We start from the raw sequence: 16,971 nt of genomic DNA, 5'->3' as shown, positions 1-16,971 counted from the left end.
TAAATAATTTGTTCTGGAAAAGGGATATTATGAACCAATATGCATTTTAATTGTTGGGGCATCCTTATTTTTTGGAGTTTCTGGAGTCTTTCTTCATTAGTTAGCTCTTATGAGTTTTCTTTTTTCACGATAGATTTTTTTCTTTGTCCACGATGGATTTTCTTTCATAATACTTCACAATGCCCTTATGTTCATATATGTGATTTGAGATCCTTCAGTTTCTTGACACCAATAAAGTCAGTTGGGATACCATATCATGTAGTCCATTTTTTATATGTAGTTTATGAATTATGCTCCTTAGGTCTGGACTTCGTAGGCATACATTCTCATAATATATGCATATTCTCTCTCTCTCTCTCTCTCAGACAACACTTAAGATGTAATCTCTTATTTGGTCTTATAGGCCATTTTGGCCTCTTAAAAGACGTTAATATATCTTTCTTTCTGGTGAAAACACACAATTATATTAATAAATGTGTGTGAAAAACACTACTTACAATGGGTGTCACAATAGAGTATGGTCACCCACTAACTACATGGGTAGTGGAACATGTTGAATTGCCAATAGGCAAGATGAACATGTTCGAAGTAGACTATTTCTTGTTCAATTATTTTTCTAGGACTATAATTAGTTTTGGGCTCTGATTTACAGATGATATAAATCTTGTTTGAGGTGAAGTCGACATATTATGATATTGATGCTATTGTACTTATTTACCTTGCCAAGGTCTTTGCTTGTATCTGCATGCTCTCACTTTCTTTCATTTATTATCATCTTTTCCTTTCTTCTTTGGCTTTTAATCGGATGTTGGTGTACTATCAAAGTATGGATCTAACTTCAGTCTCAAAGGTCATTACGGCCTCTTTGTAGTTCTTGTAAACGTTAATAAGACATTTCATTTCAATTCATTTCAATTCATTTCTCTTTTTCACTCTTTCATGAAGTTTTTTTCTAAGTTGAGAATCTTATACTGTCTAGATTCTTTAGTGCCCCATGTCTAGTTATATTATTTTGGCTCATTATTTTGGAATCTCCTATATTATATATTTTGGTTTGTTCCTCTATATCTCTTGTTTGGTCTTATAGTTCATTTTGGCCTCTTAAAAAACGTTAATATAGCCTTTCAAAGACATACCAAGTATCTTGTAATCCTTTTTTTTGAGAGTGAGTGATATGGGAGTTGTGAGAACTTGATATAGATTAGTTGGGTTAAGTTGGAGATCAATGGATGCTGAAGACTGCACATAGTATTGGTATACAATTTGGAGATGGGTTTGGGACTTGGACATGCTATTTTGAATGATCCACACAGATATCCACTAAATGCTGGTTTTACTTGATTTTTGCATGGAATGATGCTAACTATTGCCTTCTATAAATGAGTTCATATTTTGACTTAAACTCATTGGTGTAGAAGTGAATCATGCACACTTATCTGTGTGGACCATAAGTAGTAGTTTTACTTGCTTCTCACCTGACCTGGTGTGAATACAAGGAGGGACCTGTTGCCTTGTCACGAACTCTCGTTTTGACATATGATCATGCAGACTTATATTTTATGCTGCTGGACTTAACTTCACAAGTTTTTATGCAAACAGAATACACGCCATAATCCAAGGTATATTATCTCTGTGCAGAACCTGATGAAGTGTACAGGACAGGGGAATACAAGCTTTTCAGTAGAGTGGATCCTTACTAACTCTGGGAGAGTTGAGACAGATCTTGACTGACACTGCATACTTGGATACCTCTCATAATGTGCAAAAGAATGTAGATATCCAAGTGTCTCTGCACGCCCCTCTTGAGAGTATGCTGCACGCACAAAACCATCCAGTAAAGTCTCATTCATTAAAGACTAGGAGGAAATGATCATACCTCTGCAGGATTAGATACAAAGATGGCCTTCAATCCATCAAGATGGATTTATTATATGCCCTGGGATTGAGGTGCTCCATTGGACAGATCTGCACCTCATCAGATCACTTGAGATAGAGATAGCTAGGTATATGAGTGCACCTTCTGGTCAGAGAATATGTCAGCTATGCCACAGATGAAGAGTTTGAGGATCGGTACATATGTGCAGTTTACAATTAAAATATTATTTCTGATACCTGAAGAAGAGAAGCTATAGTGACATAAAAAAAATCCCTTTTCAGGTGTTAGATATTGATGCTCTTAATACTGCCTTCCACTTTATGCCATTTTCTATGTCCACATATGTGATGGGCATCGTTTTATATCCTGTGTTGTTTAATGAAACTTTTTTCAAGATATATGTGAAACTTAAGCATTACTTGATGGCAGGCTGAAATGCCAGCAGACAGTGGCTATCCTGCATATTTAACTGCACGATTGGCATCATTCTATGAACGTGCTGGGAAGGTGAAGTGTCTCGGGAGCCCAGACCGTACAGGCAGTGTAACTATTGTTGGTGCAGTCTCTCCACCAGGTGGGGACTTTTCAGATCCAGTTACTGCAGCCACACTTAGTATTGTACAAGTAAGTAGTTGATATTTGATTGTGAAGGTCTATACCATACTGAATGTTTGTGGTGGGAGGGCTGAAAGGGGCTCAAATCTATTGCAGCTAGTGGCAAAATAGGTTGTAAACTCCAAAGAAAGTACACTTTTTAACCATAGTTAGAAATACTCCAAGAAACTTCTGAAGTGTTGCCAATAGTTAAAACGCAAGGATTGGTTAGGAGATAAAAAGAAATTTAAGATGAAAACTACCCTGAAAGTGGTAAACTAGACACCAAACCTGGAAGGTCTTTTTAGGAAAATGTACTTTAGTTAATGTTGTAAGTCTATTACAGTAAGTCTCCAAATCTTAGCATTGGGCAGGGAAGTTTGTCGGTTATATTATGGCGATATATGTAACTATTCGCTGTGGGTTTATGTTTTCTGCATTGATCATCTATTATGGGTGTTTCTCAGGTATTCTGGGGGCTTGATAAAAAGCTTGCACAAAGGAAGCATTTTCCTTCTGTGAACTGGCTTATATCATACTCCAAATATTCCAAGGTTTGACATGTCTCACGAAATCATTTTTAGCATTGGCAATCAGATGAAAATTTGTTTTTTTATGATATTACGTTTTTTACAGGCACTAGAGCCATTTTATGAACGCTTTGATTCTGATTTTGTATCCATAAGGACAAAGGCCCGGGAAGTTTTGCAGCGCGAAGATGATCTCAATGAAATTGTGCAGGTATCTTGGTTGGCCTATGTCCATGTTTCTTGCCTATTCTATGTGATGGGTGTTTATGGTTTTTGAGTTGATGGGTTGAGAGGTGTCAGGCGGATGTTCTAACATATAATAAGTCTTGCATTGTTGCCAAATTGAGGTGCATTTTATCTGGATACTTTGATATTAGCCTCAAAAATATAAACTTGATGATTGCAGCTAGTGGGAAAAGATGCCTTAGCCGAAACAGATAAGATAAACCTGGAGGTAGCCAAGCTTCTTCGTGAAGATTACTTGGCACAAAATGCCTTCACTCCGTATGTATTTTTCATTTTGGATTTTTCTTAGTAATTGTAAGGGTTTCAATTTTACTCTTTTGATGAACTTTGTCATTTTGCAGGTATGATAAGTTTTGTCCATTTTATAAATCGGTTTGGATGATGCGAAATATTATTCATTTTAATACACTTGCAAATCAGGTAAAAGCCATGAATATGAACTTGTTTATATGTTTGATGACATGTATTTTCACTTTTGGAGATGTTTACTTGCAGGCTGTTGAAAGAGGAGCAGGACCGGATGGCCAGAAGATAAATTATAACATCATCAAACAGAGGCTAGGAGATCTTATCTACCGCTTAGTGTATGCTCTCTTTACCATGGCTTTTATTGGGTACCTCTGCTTGTCAAAAACTTGTTAAATGTTTTTACTCTGCTGATGGATAACTTACAAAAGCTTTGCTCGGCTTGTGTATGCTAATGTTTCTTTGGTATCTTCTACCATGTAAATTTTTCCCATTATGGGAAAATTTTGTTGTGCTGGAATGGATTTCAAAGTGTACTTTTTGTTTCTTTCGATCAGCTCACAGAAATTTGAAGATCCAGCTGAAGGTGAAGCTGCTTTGGTTGGCAAGTACAAGAAACTCTATGAAGACTTGACCACTGGATTCAGAAACCTCGAAGATGATTATCGTTAAGAATGAGTAAATGCATTCAGTAGTATCTCTGTTGTGGCAACATCAATGATGAGTGCTTTGTGTGTCTGCACCATTATTATTTTTTTATCTTCTGCTGGTTACTACTATTTGAGTTGGGCTATTCTTTCTTCTTTTAAAGATCAGGTAGAATTTATCTGTGGTCCAGTGCGTGACATTTGAATGGTTTTTAAGGCTTTTTAATCTCGTGTTGATGAAAATAAAATGTGATTAAAAGATGACATGGGCCGTGAACAAAGATCCCTACCTATGACAAGGTAGGTGTTTTTTTTTCCTATCGATGGATTTGTTGTACTATTAATATATGAGGAAGCATAAATGGGGATATGAATATACTAGTAAAGGGGGAATCCACTTTGATATGCATGCTAATGGAATGTCTTAGTTCATTGAGCATCCTGTTTGGTAGCATTTTATGAATAATGAGGTGGAGACGATGCTTTCACAGCCCTCTAATTCATGTCTTCTTTTTCTTGCATCATATATGATAGTTGAACCAGGTGAGGTTCAAGGTTCCATCAGTAGTATTGTTGCATATGACCCTCTCAATCTTTTAAGAGTCTATAACTTCCCTATAAACTGTTTATAAATGTCAACATTAGGCTGCATGTCAACATATAAATAATGAGCAACAATTAAAGTTTGGCATTTTGCAGGATTCTTTCATTTTAAGTTTATTAAATCTACCCGAATTTTGTTTTTTGGATGAATGAAAAGTTGAAGAAATGTCCACTTCTCCTATTCCAAGCTCACATTTTAGTTTCTGATCGAATGATCAGAGTTATTGAGTGAATCCTATGACATCCATCTTCATTATAGGCTTATGTTGTTTGGCTTGGTCCCTAGTTATGATGTTTGGTGTAGGTAATATGCATGTGATGAACTGTTACAATTCAAAACATGTGAATTGAAGCTGACTGGCAGAAAGAGAATGGACTGGAGTGAAGTATTGTCATCTTTTGTGTTTAATATGTAACTATCCTCTCATGGTTACATGGCCCTTGTTATGGTTCAACTTCAAAACATTCTAGTGTGCGAAGAGTGATTATTGTAGAACAAGTTATGGTCTCAAAAAACATAGTGTTTTGAAATGTCTCTACAATGTTGCATTGCATTGCAAGAGGGTAAATATTTTCACGTGTGTCATTTTTTTCTAGCCTTTGATAAAGATATGTACAAGGTCAAATCAGTACACTTTTAACACAGCATCATTTTGTCTTCAAGTGGAACATAGTATTTTGTTCAATGCAATGTTCTCCCCGTATATTATTATAAAAATCTTCAGATAGAAAATTTGCTTCCACTCACTTTTATACCTGCCAATACTTGTTCCCAAAGTCAATACTCCTATACCCACATCCTTGGCTGCTAGCACTTAACATGATATTAGTTGAGAAAACTTTATGGCACAAAATATGCTAGTGCAAGGCTCAAGCTGCAACTGGTTGTCACTCCATGCAAGTTGCATTTAAAATGTGTACCACATCAGTTTGTGTCATTGTTTGATTCAATGTTTTGATCCATCTCAACTTCCAGGCAATTTCACACAATACTTCCATCGGAATTTAGTCGATTTTGAGTGACCTACCATTATAGATTTCTTATGTTTGAATGAGTTATGCTTCGATGATTGGAATGATGGAAACTATGGGTGTTTAAAAATCTGAAGGGTTTCCCAAAAACATTTAACCACACTGCAACTCATCATCATCACATTTGAATGTAACTTCATGGAACTCTTTCACAATGCCCATAAACCTTCCTTATATATTCTAAGCCATGTTACCCTTTTTGTAGATAGATATCCTTTCAAATGTTTTGGGCAAAATATTTCAACACATTCTGTGTTTCACTAAAATTAAAGCTTCAATTATTTGTCCTTCACAAAGAAAATGAATTTTCGATTATTTTATGAATGGCAGGTATAGGGAGGAGAATATAGTGCACAGTCGTTCTGCAGAAGGTTTCTGGATTTAGGGGTCCATTTATTCCAGGGTATCTATCCACGGCAATATTACATTTCAAACCATGACTATGTTTATTAATACAAACAACGTAGATTGAAAGAGCAAAACGGACTATTACTGTGGGTTTCATAAAGTTTTCACGGTTTTAATTTGTAGCTGACCTTTTTAATCGAATTAAATGTTTTAACCATTTTTACACCAATTTCGTTTCTTTCAAGGCAAGTCAATCAGTGAGTTTATACAACACTCTTGTTACTAAGATAAATAAGAGTTTTATTCATATCTCTCCCTGCTCTTCCTTACCTTTGCCAGCTCTTTTTTTCCATATACATTCGACCTCTTCAAACGATAAACCTCTTGTCTCAGGGACAAAGAAGAGAACAAAAGCAAGGGCAAAAACTGATATCACTGCAAAGAGCAAGAATGTGAGGGAGGTACCCAAAGCAATCGTGAGTGAAAGAAATGTTAGCGAAACTATGAAGTTTGATATCCAATTCGCTGTTGCTGCAATACCTCCACATATCCCACGATACTTCAACGGGTATATCTCTGAATTAACGGCCCATGGGACAGGTCCCATGCCAGGGGAAAAACACATTATATACAGGGCTAGACCAATCAAGGCAAGCCACCCATAATGGCTTGGGCAACCTTGTGTGAACCAAGCTCTAGATTGTGAAGTACATGAATTGCCGATCGCCTTAGTTGAAATAAGACAAGCACCAGGCAAGTTCTGCAACATCCCAAACTCATGTTGAATATCTAGCTATTTAATTATACACTTGTATAAGTACATGTATAGGTATAGCTGAAGTGCATATGCATATATATAGACATCTTAATCTACATCTATATACACATACACACATGACGTATATATATATATATATATATACGCATATGTGTGTGTGTGTGCGTGCGTTTTCTGAGTAATGAAGGTGATCCAATTTGGATTCTCTACCTGATTATCTAGGGCAGAACAAAAGGCGCAATGCATCTTGAGACATTGTGTGCAATCCCAAGAGGATCCAATGGCGCTCATGTAGTCGGGACAAGTATAGTTTGAGTTCTGAAGGGACAGATCGCTATTTATTGGAGGAGAATCATGAGATGTCACATGAAAAGCTGCGGTTAACACCGAAAGTGCCACAATGACACCGACCAAGCTACTTATTAGTAGAGGTCGCCTTCCAGCCCGTTCAATAAAATACATACCAGCGATAGTTCCCAGGGCATTCATACCCGCTACTATCATTGAAAGCATCAATGCTACCCTGTTTGATGCATATCCAGCCATTTGAACAATAGATGGGCTATAATACATTACAGTGTTTATACCGACAAACTGTTGAAAAACCTGCAAGAACAAGAAAATATTTAGTGAAGTCCAGAGTTCATGTTACAAATAGAACAGTCCAAAATATTTGGAAGTCAAAGATGTCGAAATCTTACCATGTATGATGGATCAATATTTTCAACTCAATATCAAATGAGTCTTACTCTTGCAAGTAAAATAGACAACAATTTGAATGTATAAATGTTTTACCTGCAGCCCAACACCTGCTATTAGGGCCAATCGGATCTCCTTGCTTCTAAAAAGTTCAATGTATGTCACTTTAACAGCGCCTTTATCATTGCCCCCTTCTTCTTCAACCGAGTTCTTCAGTTCTTGGATCTCATTTTGAACTTCATGTGGTGCATATATCTTTCCGAGGATGTGACATGCTTCTTCGACTCGGCCCTACAAGTTGTGTCAGTTATTTCACAAAGATCCATTTCAGAACTGAGATGTTGGGAGCACACAAATGATTATAGTTTTCCATTAGGTTAATCATATCATTACAAGAGACAATGGGGGAGGAGGGAGTATAGTTCAGTTAAATACAGACATGGTGATATAGCCACCGTGGAGACTCCGGTAGACGAAGCATGAGAAGGAACTGAATCACAGCTGGGATGCCTGCCACCCCAAGCATCCATCTCCATGTACCAGGAGCCTACATTATTAAATCAATATTTCTTAAGTTGGGCAGGCTTTTTGCATGGCTCTAGACAATAGACATCATAAATTTGGAAACCCACCCTGGTGAATGCCAAATTGATGGCATAAGAAAAGAATTGCCCACTGGTGATGAACAGCACATTAGTGCTCACTAATGCTCCTCTATATCTGGCAGGTGATGCTTCGGCAATGTAGAGGGGACATGTCATTGAGGCAACCCCGACCCCAAGCCCCACAAAAATGCGACCAATGATAAGAAGCCATGGGTGTGGGGCCACGGCCATCAACAATGCTCCAATAAAGAAAAGTGCATCAGCTACAAGAATAGCTTTCTTTCTTCCAAACTTGTCATTTACCCATCCTCCTGCTGCAGCTCCAAAAATGGCGCCTGCAATAGCCATACTTACTATAGCCTCCTGTTCATGGTTAGAAACTTGATCAGCTTAAGGCATTCTCTAGTTCCTATAAAGATTATTTTCTATGAGTTTCTTTTAAAGATTTTTAAACCTCTATGAAGGACAAACAAAGGTTCTACCGACCTGTAGAAACTTGCTATCATCTACCGATTTGAAATCATCCCGGATGTAAAGCAATGCTCCGGAGATCACGCCTGTAGTAATAGTAGGAAACTTGCAAGAGTAAGTGAGTTTCAGAAAGAGCACGATCACACGCTCGATGACACAAAAGAATACTCTACTTTATAAGCATATGCCTAAATTACTGCTGCTGGTGTAGGTACTTGAATCTTCTATATGTTTATTTGCTTTCTTTGGTTAAATTTAACATATTTAGAAGAGAGAGCGATCCTTAACACTCACCAGTGTCATATCCGAACAGAAGACCTCCAAGTCCAGCTACAGACGTAAGCATTAACAAGTATCTGTTTCCCCATAGGCCACTCCATAGCGATGACAGGTCCCCACATACGCCAGAACCTCCCTTAACCTTCTCAAAGCTGGGCTCCATCGTGGAATTTTCAAGCTAAACCTGATTTATCACAAAAAATAGGGATACGAATTATAAAATAAACATGTTTTACCAATCATCACCAGTAAAGATGTTCAAATTCCGATGCATATGCATGTTCATGATATATGTAAAATGGATGTGTGTGAGGGTAAATATGAGTGAGAACAAATAGGAGCCTAAGTGAGGACATAGAAATCGACCTTATCGGAGAAATAATAAACCCTAAACCTAACATTGATACATCACACACAAATCTTACACCTAACATGAGAATTATTCGTAACACTAAATTCGAAACTCAAACCCAAAATCCTAAACCCAAGGTTGAAATTATCCGGAAAACCCTAAACCTAGCATGGAAATTAATCTTAAAATCCCCGAAACCCCATATCCTATAATTTAAACCAAAAATCCAACGTGGAAATTCTCCAGAAATCGTAGAATCAACATGGTTCTCACCTCTTAAATCCTAGATCATATAACCGGCAGATTAGGCATAAGAAAGCCGAAATGCATCAAATAAAGCAGAAAAAAAGTCGTGTCTTTTGAAGCAAGAAAGAGAGATGCACTTTTCTTGACACCAACACCAAACAAATATCAGACGTCCGAAGATGGTGAATTGAAACAAGGCAATAAATAATTTGAATTAAAAGAAGAAGAAATCGATCAGAAGAAGGAACCCATGTAGTAGAGAAGCATCGGGGTAAAATGGGTGGCACTCAATATTCTGAGAGAGAATAAGACAGAGGAGATTCTATGGAGAGAGAGAGAGGAGATTCCGAACAGTTTTGCTGCGAACCTTCGTAACGATAAGTCCTGCTCAGAGGAACAAATTTGGAATCTTAAATGGAACCTCGGAAGAGAAGTGAAGACAAACTCGCAGTTGTCGAATTTAGTTACTTTTTTGCACTCCATATTTACTGAAGTAGCTCCAATCCATCCTCATTTGCTTTCTCTCTGTTCCTTCAGATATGTATGTACATACATACATACATACATACATACATATATATATATATGTATATATTATTTATATAACAATAATATTTATTTATTTAGTTAGTTATATACATACATATACAGTATGTACATATACTATACACATTTATTTATTTATTTATTTATATGATTTAGTTGGTATATATTGATTGAATTGATTTATATATGTATGTATGTATGTATAGCCTTTCTACGGGAGCTTCCATATCTACACAGAAACAGACAGCAGGCTTCTGTTTTTTGGAAATTTGCATATCTACCCCCTCCCTCTTTCTGCCTTCTACCCCCCAACAACAATCTTGTCGTATAATACATATATGTATGGACAGCCTTCTTTGGAAAGCTTGCATATCTATCCCCCCAATGCCTCCCCTCACATGCATAGAACAACAACATTTTGTTCCATATCCTCACACAATCCCATCAAGTGCTCCCATGTATCTTATTTCCTTACCTCATCTTGGACCTCATAATACATGTGATAAAAGAAGCTCCTAAGTGTATTGGAGAGTCCCACTGATTGTTCACATATATGCATCCATATACTTCTCCGAAGCCATTATATCGTTTAGAGGCATTCCATTCGTTATCATGGCCCCTTAGGATAATAATAGGGACTCTGCTTCCATTTCAATTTTGCTTCAACTCACAATCGAAGTGCCAATATTTGTTCCAGTTGTTAGCTACAATGTGATGCCTATTGACAAACACTTTGGCATAAGATAGAGGGTTTGAATTAACTTTGCATTGTTCATTGAAATTCTAATATCTCAAAACAATAGGGTTGAAGTGTGCACATTGCCATTTGTAGTAAATAACAATGGGTGAGGGTTACACCATAATTTGAAGCAAAATATGGGCTTCGGTGAATTAGAATTTACAGCACGCAAGTCCAAGCAATTGATTTTGTGGAGAAACGATTTCACACAATAGTAAAGATTATTTTAAGCATAGAAGTAATATTCGCATTCTTCTACTCAAAACATTAGTATGTTATGAAAACATACTTAGGTTTTTTTAAAACGTTCTTTTTCACTTTTTTACCTTAAAAAAGTTTTATCTTATAGTAAATAATGAATACAAAAGTTTGGTATTTACCATACCTCGAGGGTGTTTACCATTACTCGAATGGATGTATGGTTCATAACTTCATACTATGATTTTAAGCAACATGGGGGTATATCCTCTTTTTGGAAACGAGGTTAGGGTAGGGGTAATATTGATATTTTCCCTTTAATAATTTTGAAGATGTAGGGTCATTCTCTTGAATCCTTGGGCCTTGATAATTGGCTTTGATATTATGATGAATGCAAGATATGCTTTCAATATCAAACACACTTTTGGATCCTTGTGACAACTTTTTCAACTAAAAGTCTATTCACAACATATCATTTTAATTTTAGATTTTAGTTTATCTCTATAAGGAGTTACTAGCATCTCTATGGTCCTATGATCTATCTAGTATTTATAGAACTCATTATCTGCTCAAACTTTGTCATAATACATTTCCTACATTTAGGTTTCTAGGTCTAGCTTGTGTACATTTTTCTATTACTCTTGGAAATATGCTCATCATTCAATAAATGTTGTATTTGCACCTTCATGACTAATAATCCAGTGTTGTGCACCTTCATTCTAGTTCCTAATATTCGCGTACGTCCAATTTGGTGAACGTATGCGAACGTTTGCATACGTACGCATATGATACACAACATTCATTTGGATTTTTTTCTTTCTTTTTGGGTTTTTTTTCTTCTGAAGACAGATATTTGTGAGTCACGAGTCGTAATGGAGACTGGAGAGTGAGCAGTGAGAAGCAGTGGCTCGTGAGAAACATATTTTTGTGAAGGACGAAACAAACAAAACACGACTTTCCATCAATTTTGATTCCTCCGTGCTCACCCACCTACGGCCTCCCGCCTTACCAAATTTTCCCGTCTGATTCTTCTTGGAAGCTTGAAGGTAAAGTGTTGTTAAATTCATATGTTTCTAATATCTATACAACCGTTAAATTCACGTGTTTCTAGTGTCCACTACTAGCATGAGATCAAAACCTCAAAACCCATTTTTGGAAGAAAAAACCTCAAAACCCTCAACAAAAACCCAAGAACTCATAAAATACTAAATGGAATTATGGATGTATGTGTGTGCAAATCAGCTTTAATGTGAGGCTGTACATACTACAAATGCATGTTTTTCTCAGCAACAAAGGTTTTAGGTAAGGATGTTTGTCCAAGTGTTGATGGGATGGGGGTTTCATGTTATATAGAGTATTGGGATATGATTGGTAATGTTTTGATTTCTGCCTACCAACAAATTCTTGACCATGGTTATATGCCTCAGGAATGGACAGAAGGCCTAATATATTTGATTCCGAAGGGGGACAACCCTTTGGATGATATTCAAAAATGGAGGCCTATAACACTACTTAATGTTGTGTATAAGATTTTAGCTAAAACAATAGCAAGGAGGATGCAACCTTTTTTACCTCAACCAATTCATGATTCCCAAACGGGTTTTGTTCAAGAGAGAAGTATTTTTTATAACATTTTTTTGTTTTGGGAAATGGTGGCTATTGCAGAGCAACAACAAGAAGATTTAGCTATTTTGTTTTTAGATTTCGAGAAGGCCTATGACAGAGTGGATTGGGATTTCATGGAAGGGACATTACAGCGAATGGGCTTTCCAATGCAATGGATTAGGGTTGTCACAGCTTTGTATAGGACCGCTCATAGTTCTCTTTTGTTTACAGGTGATGTTGGTTGTAGATTTTCAATTTCGAGATCAGTAAGACAAGGGTGTCCGCTAGCTCCCTTTTTCTGATTACCTTAGGAGTAGGAATGTAGAATTCGTGGTATAGCCTTACCTATACAAGGATATGCAACCATGACTGTTGATTCAGAATTTGTTGATGACACCGCATTATATGTTTCTGCAGAAAAGGAGAATTTGTTGAATCTTCAACAAGCAGTAACAAAAAATTTTGATGCTTTAGGAGCTTTGATTAATTGGGACAAGTCTATGGGATTTTGGGTCACGTCTTCCTCTCCTCCACAAGATGTGCCAACTCTAGGTTTTATTTGGGTGCCTCGAGGTATAACAGTAAGGTATTTGGGTTGTCAAGTAGGGCTAGAATTGTCAGCTGACGATATGGTAACACCCCTTTTATTACAGGTTAGAAATAAATTGTTATATTGGGATACGACTAATTTGTCTTTACCTAGAAGGGTAGTTGTGGCAAACTCGGTTTTTGTAAGTTTGCTAAAGGCAGGTGGCATTGTAGGAGTGGTTAACAGGCATAGAAACTCGCAATGGAATTATGAGTAATAGGCTGCTAGTAGACAATATTGAGCTTGGAAATGCTTTGTTGGACATATGTTATATCTGGCAAGCTTGAAAAGGAAAAAGATAAAAATAAAAACAGTCAATGATATTCAGTTTGAGATGTGGTCTCTTGGATGTACACTAGGTGTTGATCTCTGTTAGATACACATGATGTATTTCATATTCTTGCAAACAGAGATATTCTTTTGTGGAATGCATCTATTACATGATAGGTGGACCATGGCTTATCGGAGATTTTTTGTGGTTTATTTGGTGAGGCACAAGAAATATTTTCAACTTTGATTTCGAGATACAAGGATGTGGGATGTAGTGACTTTGACCTTGAGAAGTTTGCCAAGGTGGCAATTAAAGAGTGATCGACATGCATAGAAAATCACATTGAAATTATGAGTAAGAGGTTGTTAGAAGACAATATTGAGCTTAGGAATGCTTTGTTGGACATGTATGCTATATGTGGCAATCTTGAAAGAACACAAAAAACAATCGAGGATATTTCAGTTCGAGATGTAAAAACAAACATGTTCTCTTGTGAAATGCATCTATTACAAGATATGTTGAGCATGGCTCAGCGGAGATTGGTAGTGTAAATGCGGAGCAATAATTGAAGCTTGAGCACAGTTTGAGAATTTTTTATTGTTGTTGGAAAGAAATGGGTGAACCTCAGGATGTTCGTGAAAGTAATGCTAATAGGAAGGATCAAGGTTTCCATTTCCAACAAGGAGTGGATGTGGCAGAACGACGTAATTTGAAGAATGTTCTACATTTTATGGGTCTCCGAAGTTGTGTGAGCATACAAGTGGTTCATTGTCTTCATGCATACGGGGTAGTTTCAAGAGAATGAAGGGAATGTAGAACTAGGTTGGAAGCTTGTTTACTCAGGAGATACAAGACGTTGTGAAGCAATGGTTGAAGCTCCGATTGGACCTACGATTTTAATACATGACATAACTTTTGATGACAGCATACATGGTGGAGCGATCATGAATAATCATAGTACGACAAAAGAAGCACTACAAGTTGCAAAATCTTCTAGAGTGTATCGAGACATTCTCACATATTTTAGTCAATGTAACCCAAAAAAATCTATTTTTAGTGACAACTATACATGGCTTTCTTGTTCTCTCTCTCTCTCTCTCTCTCTCTCTCTCTCTCTCTCTCTCTCTCTCTCTCTCTCTCTCTCAGTATTTAGCCTCGTCTCCTCATCGTGACAGAGGATAATTGAGAATAGTGGTGGATCCCTATAAATGTCTTGGCAAAAAAGTTTGAATAAAATTGCAGATGAATTAGTGAGAAGGTTCTTTTTTGTAGAGGATATTCCACAACTAAAGGTTGATAGCTCATTTTTTCATGATATGCTTCAAGCAACTACAAAGGAAAATATATGGATGCACTATAGTAAGTGATGGTTGGTAAGATACTAGAAATAGGCCAATAATTAATGTTCTAGCTTCTTCAATGTTTGGTTCAGTGTTTTTGAGGTCCTTGGATACAAGTGGAGAATGTAAAACATGGGAGTATATCTTTAATATTCTAAAATCTACCATTCTCATGGATAATGCATCAAATTGTGTGGCAACAGGACATGATAGAGAAAGAGTGGCCCATGATATTTTTTACTTGATACACATGTCATTGCCTTGATTTGTTGTTTGAGGATATAGGAAAATGAGATTGGTTTAATGACTCTTTGAGATTATCTTTGAAGGTTACTATGTTTATCACAAGAAAGTTATATGTGCTTGCAATGTTTCACAAGTTTAGTAAAAAGGAATTGGTGAAGCCTTCTACTGCTAGGTTTGCTTATAATTTCATTGTGCTATCAAAAAACACAAGAAGCAGAAGTAGTTTCGATAATATTGAATGCTTCCTTTTGGTCAAATGTAAAGACGATAGTGGAAATATGCTCACCAATTTTAAAGGTGCTCCGATTGGCGGATGGAGAAGGTGCAACAAATGGGGTTGATATATGAATGTACACGACGAATGATGGAAGAAATAAATAAAATGCCAGGAATTAATAACATGTTGCTTGATGAAATTAGTGGATTATGCATGGATAGATGCTAAATGTTACATTCACCATTACATGCAATTGGATATCTCTTACATCCAATTTGGTGGGAAAATGCACAAGTTTTTGATAATGTGGTGAATGCTAGTTGGATAGACACCATTATGCAATATGCAAATGGTGACATTAAGATGCAAGGTATTTTACTAGATGAATATAATGCTTATAAAACTAAAGAGAAGGGTATTTTTCAAATTCCACCTTCAAATGATCCTACTAGAATGAAAGGTGTTAAGTGGTGGGAATTATTTGGAGGAGAAACCCCAAATTTAAGTAAACTTGCGATTCAAGTGCTTTCTCAAGGTACATGCACATCTCCATGTGAGAGAAATTGGAGTACCTTTTCATTGATACACACTAAGAGGAGAAATAGGTTGAGTCATGATCATATAGAGAAGCTAGTATACTGGCATACAAACCATCGTCTATTAAATAAAGTCAAAGAAAGAGATCCAAGTCGAATGGAAGTGACTTTGGATATGATTAATAAAGAAGAAGATGATGATAGGCTTTTGCTATTGCAGAGGCAACATGCAACTATGGTTAATGAAGATTTTGAAGATCATGATGAGGATGAGCAAGATGTTGACATTGACAATGCAACTCAAGAGTAGGGGGATGAGATTAACTATTAGTACTATGAATTTAGAGCTACTTTCTAGGTTAAACCGTTAATGTTCATGTTTGAACTTTGGATGAATTTTAGTTCATGTTTAGAACTTTGGATGCTACTTTCTTAGTTAAATTTATGGTCTTCACTTTTGTCTATAAAAATCTTGTTTATTTTTTATTTTTCATATTTTAAAAAAAAAATAGAGTAATAAAAATAAAAATAAAAATAAATATAGACGAATGGATTTCAATCATACATGGAGCCATTTCATGTATGAGTATGATACAAATATTCACGTATGAGTATGGCACGAATGAGATGTATGGCTAGAACTTGTGCTACACAATGTTTTACATTATAGTATGCCAAATGATCTATATTTTTATTTTTATTTCTTTTCCAAAAAAAAACTCCTTCCATTAGTTATAAAAAATGATCTATATTTTAACGTGGCCATATGCTAAAATGGCTTCATAAAGGGAGCCAATAAGCTCATTCAACAATAATTCCACATACAAAGAATCCAACCAGACACTATTAGACCCCTACAACCAATTAGAAATAAAATGAATAGTTTTTTTTTTTTTTTAATATGCTTTAAAATTGGATAGATAAAATGAGAATTGAGATGCTATAAGTCATCATCTGTAGAATAATTCAATGAGTGTTGACTGGATATATGTATGTGACAAGAAATAAAGTATGATTAAAGTTGAAATTGTAAAGACGTGCGTATGGGAAACTTCAATATGAGCCTTGAGGTAAAACAACCCATGAAAAACGTACAAACTCCTAATATTCGTAATCAACCCACAAAAAATGT

The 16,971-nt window shown here is 36.3% G+C and overlaps 2 protein-coding genes and 1 long non-coding RNA gene across 6 annotated transcripts in view; 2 read left to right on the top strand and 1 right to left on the bottom strand.

Annotated features, from left to right (window-relative positions):
- Positions 1-4,544, top strand: part of LOC147868398 (V-type proton ATPase catalytic subunit A) — a 69,601-nt gene extending 65,057 nt beyond the window's left edge. The window contains exons 14-20 of one of the 2 annotated variants that reach the window (XM_087318711.1): positions 2,306-2,500; positions 2,938-3,024; positions 3,107-3,211; positions 3,407-3,504; positions 3,588-3,666; positions 3,742-3,830; positions 4,050-4,544. In XM_087318711.1, the coding sequence (XP_087174837.1) occupies positions 2,306-2,500; positions 2,938-3,024; positions 3,107-3,211; positions 3,407-3,504; positions 3,588-3,666; positions 3,742-3,830; positions 4,050-4,164 (768 nt within the window). In that variant the 3' untranslated portion in view covers positions 4,165-4,544. Of the gene's footprint in view, positions 1-2,305; positions 2,501-2,937; positions 3,025-3,106; positions 3,212-3,406; positions 3,505-3,587; positions 3,831-4,049 lie in introns of both variants that reach the window. The other variant, XM_087318703.1, reaches the window with a different exon arrangement.
- Positions 4,545-6,351: 1,807 nt separating this feature from the next.
- LOC147868397 (putative inositol transporter 2) lies at positions 6,352-10,057 on the bottom strand. Of its 3 annotated transcripts, none has more exons than XM_087318720.1 (8): positions 9,690-10,057; positions 8,970-9,138; positions 8,691-8,761; positions 8,232-8,567; positions 8,039-8,146; positions 7,696-7,890; positions 7,111-7,506; positions 6,352-6,882 (listed from the first exon to the last, which is right to left on the bottom strand). In XM_087318720.1, the coding sequence occupies exons 2-8, from the start codon at positions 9,115-9,117 to the stop codon at positions 6,427-6,429; spliced, it is 1,710 nt and encodes a 569-aa protein (XP_087174846.1). In that variant the 5' UTR covers positions 9,118-9,138; positions 9,690-10,057; the 3' UTR covers positions 6,352-6,426. The 3 variants fall into 3 exon arrangements, with proteins under 3 accessions (XP_087174846.1, XP_087174855.1, XP_087174863.1); XM_087318729.1 differs by having other exon boundaries at positions 9,905-10,056; XM_087318737.1 differs by having other exon boundaries at positions 9,920-10,047.
- A 2,541-nt stretch (positions 10,058-12,598) lies between these two features.
- LOC147868396 (uncharacterized) lies at positions 12,599-13,229 on the top strand. Its single transcript, XR_015531505.1, has 2 exons — positions 12,599-12,906; positions 13,115-13,229. It is a non-coding gene; the product is annotated as an uncharacterized LOC147868396 (long non-coding RNA).
- Positions 13,230-16,971: the final 3,742 nt, after the last annotated feature.

Source organism: Azolla caroliniana, unplaced genomic scaffold, assembly GCF_043228905.1.
Source record: "Azolla caroliniana isolate FFs.n. ecotype wild unplaced genomic scaffold, voAzoCaro1.0.p SCAF_1, whole genome shotgun sequence".
In the NCBI taxonomy this organism is placed as follows: domain Eukaryota; kingdom Viridiplantae; phylum Streptophyta; class Polypodiopsida; order Salviniales; family Salviniaceae; genus Azolla; species Azolla caroliniana.
This window is presented reverse-complemented; position numbering and strand designations above follow the sequence as displayed.